Source organism: Lactuca sativa, chromosome 9 (genome assembly GCF_002870075.4).
Source record: "Lactuca sativa cultivar Salinas chromosome 9, Lsat_Salinas_v11, whole genome shotgun sequence".
In the NCBI taxonomy this organism is placed as follows: domain Eukaryota; kingdom Viridiplantae; phylum Streptophyta; class Magnoliopsida; order Asterales; family Asteraceae; genus Lactuca; species Lactuca sativa.
This window is the reverse complement of record NC_056631.2, coordinates 82,553,560-82,564,130: the sequence shown is the minus strand read 5'-3', so window position 1 is coordinate 82,564,130 and position 10,571 is coordinate 82,553,560. Positions and strand designations below refer to the sequence as shown.

Sequence of the window (10,571 nt, the reverse complement as noted above, 5' to 3'; positions counted from 1 at the left end):
AACATTATTCAAAGCGTTTATGAAGTTATGACTGCATGATCATTCATTGCAATTGTGGTTGGGTTTAGGTGATTGCAGTAGCATGCAGTATGACTGCAATAGCATTAGCTGAAAGAACACTTGATCATGAAGATTAGAAATAAAGGAAATAAAAGACCCAAAGGATATATATGATCATATGTGATTGCGGTATATTAGGTATACCAAAAAATATGAGGAATATATTATTCTAGAACCGCAGTGAAGAGAGTGCTTTGAGAGTTTTTTTTTTTTTTTTTTTTTTGAAAAGAAAAGAAGCAATTCCTTCACCCTTGGAGACCCTATGTGGTCTGCGGTACTTATCAATTCGAGAAGAATTGCGGGTTTGGGTTCATCATTCCTAGCATTTCCAGAAACCCATTTAGCTTTGTAGCATTGAGTGCCTTAGTAAAAACATCAGCTATTTTTTCGTGAGTGTGCACAAAAATGAGTTCGATGTTACCGTTGAGGATATGGTCTTTAATGAGATGGTACTGTAGTTCAATGTGCTTCATCTTAGAGTGATGAATAGGATTACGATAAATCGCTATAGCACTCTCTGGATCACAGTAAATTGGCACCCGCAACATCTTGCAACCGTAGTCCATAAGTTGAGTCTTCATCCAAAGGACTTGGGAACAACAGTTGGCTGCGACCACATATTCCGCCTTTGCGGTAGAAAAATAAACACAATTTTGTTTCCTTGAAGACCAGTTAACTAATCTTCATCCTAAGAACTAGCATCCACCCAAAGTGATTTTACAATATAATATGCATCCTACTTGATCCGCATTTGTGAACGCTTGAAGGCTAAAGTCATTACCCGCAGGGTACCATAGGCCTAACGTTTTACTTCCCTTTAGATATCCGAGGATTTGCTTGACTGTGGTCAAGTGAGATACTTTAGGGTCAACTTAGTACCGAGCACAAAAGCCTGTTGCAAAGACAATATCCGGTCAACTTGCGGTGAGGTACATCAATGAGCCAATCATTCCTCGGTAGGTTTTGTGGTCAACTGACTCTCCTGTAGGGTCAACAATCTTGTATCCAAAGGCCATCGGGACCTTGGTTGAGGAGAAATTGTCCATTGAAAATTTCTTCAGCAACTCAGTGGTATACTTTTCTTGATGAATGAATATCCCTTGAGGGACTTGTTTCACTTGAAAGTCCAAAAAAAAGTTGATCTCTCTATTCATGCTCATTTGAAATTTACTTGTTACGAGCCTTGCAAAGTCATTCACCATACCCTGATCTGTTGATCCAAAAATGATATCATCCATATATATTTGGATGAGAATCAAGTGATTACCATTTGCTTTTCTAAATAACGTGGGATCAATCACACCTCTTTTGTATCCATACATGACAATAAGCTCAGAAAGAGTCTCATACCATGCCTTAGGTGCTTGCTTCAGACCCTATACTGCTTTCTCCAACTTGTAGCAGTGGTTTGGAAATTCTAAACTCTCAAAGCCTAGAGGTTGTTGCAAGTAAACTTCCTCTTTCAGTTCTCCATTCAGAAAGTCACTTTTTACATCCATTTGATGCACTTTGGTGTTCTTTTGTGCCGCATACGCTAAGAAAATACGTATTGCTTCCATTATGGCTACGAGGGCATATGTTTCATCGTAGTTAACTCCTTCAAGTTGACTGTACCCCTTAGCAACTAGTCGGGATTTGTTTCTTACCACCGCACCAGACTCATCTAGCTACCCATCTTGTACCGACGATTGTGTGACCTTTTGGCTTCAGTACCGAGTTCCATACTTTATTCCTCTTGCATTGCGGGGATCCAGTCGAGCTCCATGAGTGCTTCTTTTGTGGTTTGAGCTCCATGAGTGCTTCTTTTATGGTTCGAGCTCCATTGAGGAAGGGAATTTCCCATGGATTGATGAATGAGTGATAACCCTTGAATATGATCTTGTGTCAATGTTCTCAACTTCTTCATCTTCAGAGTCTGAAGAAACATTTGATTGGATAGTGACTCCGCGGGTAGAAACCGAAGTTGTATCTTCTAGTACTAGAACCTATATGGTTGTCACTTCCAACGGAGTTGAACTCTCCCCCTCAACCGACGAGGTGGAAGTATTGAGTGACAAATCTTCAGACAAGGTTGGGCCATATACCTCAACATGTTGTTGTTGGGCTACCAGAGACACCAAGATTTCGGAGAGATGAGTTGTCTCTGCAGGATCAAAAGATCATCATAGTTGATTTGATGATTTCAACTATGTTAAATGGACCCGAAGAGGTTGGGATATCACTTTCCATAATAGATGTTGTTTCAATTGACGGAGTAGTGTTGCAGACATAATAGTAATCAAATTTGACATCGAAGCTTTCGACTATCAGTCTTGTACGGCTTACGATAACCCTGTAGGCCATTTTATTAGTTGAGTAACCAAGAAAAATGCCTTCATCTGATTTCTGTTCAAATTTGTTAAGGTGATCCTTGTTGTTGATCACAAAACATTTGCATCCAAAAATCTGGAAGAATTGGACATCGGGTTTGCTGTTGTTGAGACCCTCATACGGAGTCTTGTAAAGACGTTTGCAAATGATGCTTCGGTTTTGAACAAAGCATGCAGTTGCCACTACTTCTGCCCAAAAGTAGAGAGGAAGGTTGGCAAAGTTCAACATCGATCTAGCTGCTTCGACCCATGTGCGATTTCTTCACTCAACTACTCCATTTTCTTGCGGTGTGTAGGGAGCTGAAAATTTGTGACTAATGCCCTTGGAAACCAAGAAACTATTCAAGAGTTGATTAGTGAATTCGGTTCCATTGTCAATTCTTATCTTTCTGATTGGTAGCTTGATTTGGAGCTATATTTATTTTATGAAGTTGATCATGATTTGCGGTGTGTCAGATTTGAGTCTTAAGAAGAAGACCTAAGTGAAGCGAGTAAAGTCATCAACTATAACCAAAATGTATTTCTTGTGATGAAGACTGGCTACGGTAGATGGACTGCAAAAATCAATATGAAGTAGCTTTAAAGGTTCAATGAGTGAAGAATCGACAAGTAGAGGATGGCTTCCTTTGGTTTGTTTTCCACACTTACAAGCTGGGCACAACGTGTCGTTAATGTACTTCAATATTGGAAGACCATGGATTAGTTCTTCGGTGACCAGGTTGTTGATGTATCTGAAGTTGAGATGAGCTAGTTTACGGTGCCATAACCAACTTAGTTCAGATACTACTTTGGACAGAAAACACAACTGCGGTTTGCTAATGATTAATGAGACATCCAAAGGATACATTGTCCCTTTGGCTTTGGACTTTATCAAGCATGTGTTTCTATTATTTGTCATTATGTAGCAATATTCACTATCAAACTCAACCCGATGACCAACTTTGCATAATTGGCCTATGCTGATCAAGTTATGCTTAAGGCCTTCTATGTAAGCAATTTTTTGAATGGAGAAACTTCCTGTGGTCAACACACCGTAACCCCTGATGATTCCATTTGTATTGTTTCCAAAGGTGACGTGTCCACCATTACAGATTGGCCTGAAGTCGCGAAGGTATTCTAACCTTCTGGTTATGCACAAGGATCATACACTATCAATTAACCACTACTCTTTTTGTTCCTCCTTGCACATTGCTTGAAAAATTAATTGGTGAGTTTGGGCACCCAAACAAGTTTGGAGCCTGGGGTCACATGAGAAATTTTCTTATTGGATGTATACACGTGGGACTTAGGAACATGTTGCTTTTTAGTTTTTGAACCTAGTCCAAGGTGTCTCACAACTTTTGGGACGTTACGAGGTTGGGTTGGACGTTACATGTTTTTAAGTTTTTTAACCATTTGGATTTTTTGATTTGTGGGTTTTTTCATGTTGTTTAAGAATTTACTATAACCAAACAACATTGATTTGTGAGTTTTTTCATGTTGTTTAAGAATTTACTATAACCAAACAACACTTCTTCAATGAATTTCCCCACACATCTGTCCCCTTTATCACTTAAGGTTAAACGACAAAGTGTTATGAACTTAACTATCTTGTATCCCCTTCGTTTTTGACTTTGTCGTACTATAACAATTTTTACATCATCACTAACATAAGTGTTCTCAAGAAAAATCAGAGAATAATAAAATCTTTTACTCATTCATGATAATGATACGAAAACATTCTCTTTAGACCAATTCCTCCTATGTGTAATGCCTAGAAAGACATATTTTTATTATTCAGTCAATTACAACACATATCACATTGTAGTTATATACGATCCTGAGACACTTGATAATAAGATCTAAGATAAGACCGTTCCATTTATCTATAGATAAAAGTTTAAAGTTCTCTCACGATGTTTTATGTCGTCTTTACTTTCCAACCAAAACATCCATTATTCATAACAAAAATGGAAGCTAATAACTCTCTCTTATCTTCTTGTGCTACAACTCTCCTGGATCCTAACGTCAAAATTCGAAATCGAGTTGCCTTTTCACACTTTTGCATCAATGGTTGTGTCTCACCCACTTGGGTTCGAACGTCCACATGTTTCTATCTATAATCAAAAAAACGGGGTGATACTCGAGTCACAAAGAGGGTAATGCGGTTTGCAAACTAGTTGATAATACTCTACAACAATGGATTCATTGAATTTTACAAAAAATACCCTAAAATTTGATTTAAAGATGAGTCCGCAAAAGGGAGAGACCCAGTAGACTAAAGAGTTAGTTTTGAAATGGTGCCAGTAGAAAATTAAATAAAATTTAAATTTGTTTTGTTGTGTGATAACGATTAGCATCTTTTTGTTAAATAAATTTTAAACAACATTTATTTGATATATTTATTTTAAAATTTTAATTTAACGTATTAACACTCTATATTTATTTATTTATTTTGTTAATAACCCTTAATAAGATATTATACTTATTCGCAATCATTCATTGTCAAAATTTGGAGGGCATCAAATGTTTCGACATTTCGGTAACTTAGCGTAATCCTAGGTAGAAATTCGACGGCGAGCCGTCGCGTGCCAATGCTTCAAAACCCCTGAACCAATCACATCACGACAACTGTCCCCACTTTTTCACAAACATTTTTCAATAAAATCTTTTACCGCGGGAAACACGTTTCACTTTCACCCCCTTTTTTCCGGCAAAAATATTCCCTCTTAAACTTCAATTATCAACTCCACCCGCCAGCGCATTCTAGCAAACAACCACCACCTCCCACTATCACGCGCCTCCCTTCGCGCACTAACTCAACATTTCAAAAACGAGCCCAATGACTATACACCCCAGCGCATTTTACCATCAATCACTTCATTACCATATCAAAAGCTTTTTAAGCCCTAAAAAGGTAACAATACAAACATTTGCAGAAAGCTTAAAAAAGCAGCCATTAATGGCGTATCAATCAAGAACTCGAAAAAGGGTCAATGCATTGCGTCGTGCTCCTGACGGCAGTGCCTTTCAAACTTGGTATTCATCCCCCTTCCTCTCTATCTCCATGACTCTATTTATCTATATATAGCTACATACATATATAGGGTTTTGTCAAGGGTTTATGTTAAAATTTTATGATGGTTTGATTCGCAGTGAAAGTTGTGGAGTTTCGGTAGCGATTGTACTGGTGGATATGCATGATTGTGAATCGAAAAATGATGTAAAGAGATCGAAAGGAGAAAAGAGGGAACATAAACCTCTGGTTTGGGAAGAACTAGAACAGAGGTTTCAAGATCAACCCAGATCAGAATTTCGATTCTTCATGTAATCATTTTCTTTTATTAAGCTTTTGATCTTCGATATTTTGAGGGTTTATTTCTATGATTTGAGTTAAAGAGTATGAATTTTTGTAGGGAAAGCTTTGCGAAGAACTGTGACACTAAAAATCTTGTTGAAATCGAACAAAAAGGGTTTGAAACGTGGAAAAATATGTCTTCACAGGTACAAATCTTGTGAAATTTGAGTAATTTGTATTCGATTTTATTGTGATATTTGATCAGAAATTTGTTTTTTGTTTTCCTTTAGGAAAAACTAGCATATGAACTTGAAGCTAAGAAAGTGAACGATGCATATTTTGAAAAGCTACTTAAAGAATCCGAGGATCAAATGTTGTCGTGTGTAAGTGTTAATTGTTATACAAAAACCATATATTTTTTGTTTGGTTTTAAAAAACATTATTTCTGGCTTGAAAACATTGATGAAGTAATTCTTTTTGAGTAGGTTGATGAGGAGGTAGATTCTGCAGAAGTTGGGAAATTTGACAAGGTTTGTTTTTGTTTATTTTAATTTTGTGTTAATAAAACTATAGGTTTGACCTATTAAATCGTTATATTTGACTTTTCATTGTAAAAACAAACCATCTTTCTTATGTAACAAACGAAATAGTTTGCTACCATTTATGACATTACGTTTTTGGAAATATACTACATTGCATTGAGTATGATTGTTTTGTTTACATTTTCACAATTTATTTAAAATCTCATTTTCGTAAACCACAATTTATTTTATTATTTTACAGATGAATGGATTTTACGATGATGATGATACTTATGATTCTTATGATTCTGATTACGAAGGTGAGAAGTTTAATTAATTTTTTTTTATAACAAGCGATTAAAAATGTTACATGGGTGCATGATATGATTTTACAAGATTACCCTTTCTGAAAGCAAGACTACTTATTTTCAGGGAATGGATTCGGTTTTTGGTGGTAATGGTGGGACCCTTTGGGGAGAGAAGGCAAGTCAATTTGGCTAATTGTATAGTATAAATCAAGGTGTTTTATCCTTTTGATGTAATTAAACTAGGAAAATTTGGTCATTTTCAGTGTAATTATGGAATGTTTTTGTGTTCTTGTTGAGGTTGATTACTTGTTTTTGGATGAAAATTAGCATCACAGTTGGCTAAACTTTGCTTCAATTTGGTTTCACATTTTTGCTAGATCAATGTTCAAAATTAAAATATACTACAAAAGTTAAAAAAAAAAGAGCAATATAACCATTAAAACTTTTATTTTTAAAACTTAAATTGAGTCAAAGCATTAAAACATAGAGCTATTCCCTAAAAATAAAATGTGAGTGCGCTTGTTACCATATGACCACTTTTTCATTTTTTTTAAAACGTTAATTATTTATAAGACATCAAATATTAAAACGTAAAAACAAGCAAGAAGCCAGTAAAAAACATGAAGTTAGACAGATGGAGATCTAATTTAAATAAATAAAACATATATGTAAGAGTAAATATTAAATAAGATTAAAAGGTTTATATATATGTTATAATTTGTATGAAGTATTGGGCCCTTATTATAGACCTACACATACTATTAGACTTTGCCCAAGACCTGAGAAACAAAGATCAAGCAGTCCAAACTTATGAATTAGTCTTGGATTTGGCCATGTCAAGAGCCCAGTTAATGAGAGCCTTAGGTCAAACTTAGTTCACTTCTAATCTAATCCTAAACAATATTAAGGTCTTGAATGAAACTTGAGCCTTAATTATATAGGGGAGGGACACCTTTTCTAACTCATTTCAAGCTATTCGATTTAGAATATTCATGAAGACCTAGGTTTCAAGTAAGAAAGAGCTACTATAATCTATTGTAATAAATCACGGCAATGTATCTTGTAAATATATTGATAAAGGAAAAAATAACTTTGGAGGTTAATCTACTATCAATTTTGTGTATATTTAATTACTTTCCTATTTTTGTATATGATTTACCATTAACTTGTATTTGTTGTTCAATAAAATATCATTTTGACCAGAGATTACATGTCTAGCTGGTGTAGTTTTAAAATAATAATTAAACACAAAATTGTTCAAAAACACCATTAAACTCATAGTTTTGTATAGATTTTACCATAAAAGTATCTTATGTATACATATAGTCACTTTCATTTTCTGTTTATCTTCCCTGACCAACACAATTGCAACAAAAAAAACCATTATTTCACATGCTTATTTATAAAATAAACATTGCGAATCTCATAATCACCTTATTTTCCTGACCAGTGAAAATGCCACCTCCGCTCCCGTGGAACTACTCACATTTTCCCTTACTCCTATCTCTCTCATGTTACTTTATGAAAACAACCTCATCACCACATCCATTTCTAGCAACTTTCTTCTTGAACTGTGCAACTACATCCGCTCAAGGATTTTAGATTAGTTTATTGGTGGTGGTGATAAATGGTGGAGATGAGTGGTTTTTGAGGCAAATTGTGGTGATAGAAGATGGTGTTTGTTGTTAGAGAATGATGGTATTGGTGGGAGGTTGATGATGGTGGTGGGTGTGGATTGTTTTAGCCAGAGAACAAGAACAAGATCGGGATATAAATTTAATGGTAAATCATGTACAAAAAAATATTAACCTATAATACTCGATCAAAATGGTAAGTTTTGGACGACTGTACGTTTAATGATAAATCGTGTAAAAACACTAAATGTAGACAAATTACTTACAAAGCCATTTTCCTTTGATAAAAATATCCAACTAATAAAAGGTTGATGGTGTTGATAAAAACCCATATTTCATGATATGTTTAATTTCGAAAAGATGTTATATTTGATAAAATTGTCTCTAATTTATCTAATGAATAGACATCTTAAATTGAAACTGAATTTGTGGTTGTTTGCAAAACACGACAGTAAATATATATTCTTTGTTATTTTATATATTTTAGCTTTTTCTAGTTTTCATAGTACTTTTATCATTAAAAAATGTCAATAATATATATATATATATATATATATATATATATATATATATATATATATATATATATATATATATATATATATATATATATATATATATATATATATATATATATATATATATATATATATATATAGGTTCAGGTTCATTTGAGACCATTCTAATTTTGTGAGACCGTGAGACCAAATCTAAAAATAATTTTAAAATGCAAAATAAATGGAAAAATCCAAAAATTCTTTTTTTAAATGTTATTTTCGGAACTTGAATTAACTAAAATAAATATAAAAAAAATAAAAAAAAAATCCGTTTTTTTTTTTTGAAAAATACGTGAAATATTCTAAATAGAATATTTCACTGACATATTCTAAAAAATAATTTTAAAATGCAAAATAAATGGAAAAATCTAAAAATTCTTTTTTTAAATATTATTTTCGGAACTTGAATTAACTAAAAAAAATTAAAAAAAAATTAAAAAAAATAAAAAAAAATTCTATTTTTTTTGAAAAATATGTGAAATATTCTAAATAGAATATTACACTGTACATATTCTAAAAATAATTTTAAAATGCAAAATAAATGGAAAAATCAAAAAAATTCTTTTTATAAATATTATTTTCGGAACATGAATTAACTAAAAAAAAATAAAAAAAAATAAAAAAAATAAAAAATAAATAAACAAATGCGTCTCACGGTCTCACAAAATATAAGTGGTCTCAAATGAACCTAACCCTATATATATATATATATATATATATATATATATATATATATATATATATATATATATATATATATATATATATATATATATATATATATATATATATATATATATTCAATGCATGCATGATGACCCTTTATAAATGTGAAAATATAACCATAGTTTATACTATAAGTCAAAATTTGAACTGAAGATGCAACGAGACTAATATCCCCAGTTGTTCAACGAAGCTACCAATATATTATAAACCAATGGACTCGTAAGTGATATCACTGGTTTTACAGAATATAAAATTCCATTATGACCTCAATTATTTCACATGACTCAACACAATAAAAGTGCAACTAATCCACCAACCTTTTTGGATGTGGACCACCCATTTGTGTATTCGATGTATTTACATATGAAGAAATATATGAGAACATAACGTAATATATGTTGTAAAATAATAAAGATAAAAAACATATAATTTTTTTTAGTAGTGAATGTTTAATTTGCAATCTCTGAGAAAAGTTTATCACTCTTTGGTCTTGTTTGACAAAACTAAAGAATTTTCCCATTAGATATTTAATAAACATTATTAATTAGCTATAAAGTATGTTCTTTTAAAATCAACTTAGTTATTATGAGATTTTTTTTTATCTTATAATGTCAACCCATTTTAATATTCATAAATAGAATAGTCAACTTGTATTAATTTTCTAGTTAACAAACTATAACAACATCAAGAAATTTATTTATTTAAGTTTATATACTTTCAACTCAACCCGTAAGTGTCCAACCATGTAATCTTGCATCCATACAAGAGATTACCATTATGATCATGTTGATATTCCATTAATAGCATGTTAATTATCTCATATACGATTTCTAAGTATATACTTCCAAAACTTTGTAGGTTATACATTTCATTTATGCAATACATACTCATATTTTTTTTCTTCTCAAGAGCACTAATTTCCAAATATAATATCATAATCTATTCTAAGAACATGTTAACTACCATCATACAATGATAATTTTTTCTTAAATTTAACATACAACAAAATCCCTAAAAATAGGGTTCATAGGTTCATTCCAAAAATCTCAAATTAAATCCATACTAAAAAGATATACTAGATTCTTACCTTGATTTCTGGAGTTGGATAACAAAAGTCCT

The 10,571-nt window shown here is 32.4% G+C and overlaps 1 protein-coding gene across 2 annotated transcripts; it reads left to right on the top strand.

Moving 5' to 3' along the window:
- The first annotated feature begins 5,267 nt into the window (after nucleotides 1-5,267).
- LOC111885380 (high mobility group B protein 7) lies at nucleotides 5,268-6,890 on the top strand. 2 transcript variants are annotated; one of them, XM_023881645.3, is made up of 7 exons: nucleotides 5,277-5,447; nucleotides 5,565-5,735; nucleotides 5,825-5,912; nucleotides 5,997-6,089; nucleotides 6,192-6,236; nucleotides 6,490-6,547; nucleotides 6,660-6,858. In XM_023881645.3, the coding sequence occupies exons 1-7, from the start codon at nucleotides 5,371-5,373 to the stop codon at nucleotides 6,683-6,685; spliced, it is 558 nt and encodes a 185-aa protein (XP_023737413.1). In that variant the 5' UTR covers nucleotides 5,277-5,370; the 3' UTR covers nucleotides 6,686-6,858. The 2 variants fall into 2 exon arrangements, with proteins under 2 accessions (XP_042754106.1, XP_023737413.1); XM_042898172.2 differs by lacking the exon at nucleotides 6,490-6,547 and having other exon boundaries at nucleotides 5,268-5,447; nucleotides 6,660-6,890.
- The last annotated feature ends 3,681 nt before the right edge of the window (nucleotides 6,891-10,571 follow it).

What these genes read in the sequence shown, in the direction of transcription:
- LOC111885380 (XM_023881645.3), top strand. Translation starts at nt 5,371, where the DNA reads ATGGCGTATCAATCAAGAACTCGAAAAAGGGTCAATGCATTGCGTCGT. An exon ending in AGGATCAAATGTTGTCGTGT is followed by an intron (nt 6,090 to 6,191) that starts GTAAGTGTTAAT and finishes CTTTTTGAGTAG; the next exon opens with GTTGATGAGGAGGTAGATTC. An exon ending in AAGTTGGGAAATTTGACAAG is followed by an intron (nt 6,237 to 6,489) that starts GTTTGTTTTTGT and finishes ATTATTTTACAG; the next exon opens with ATGAATGGATTTTACGATGA.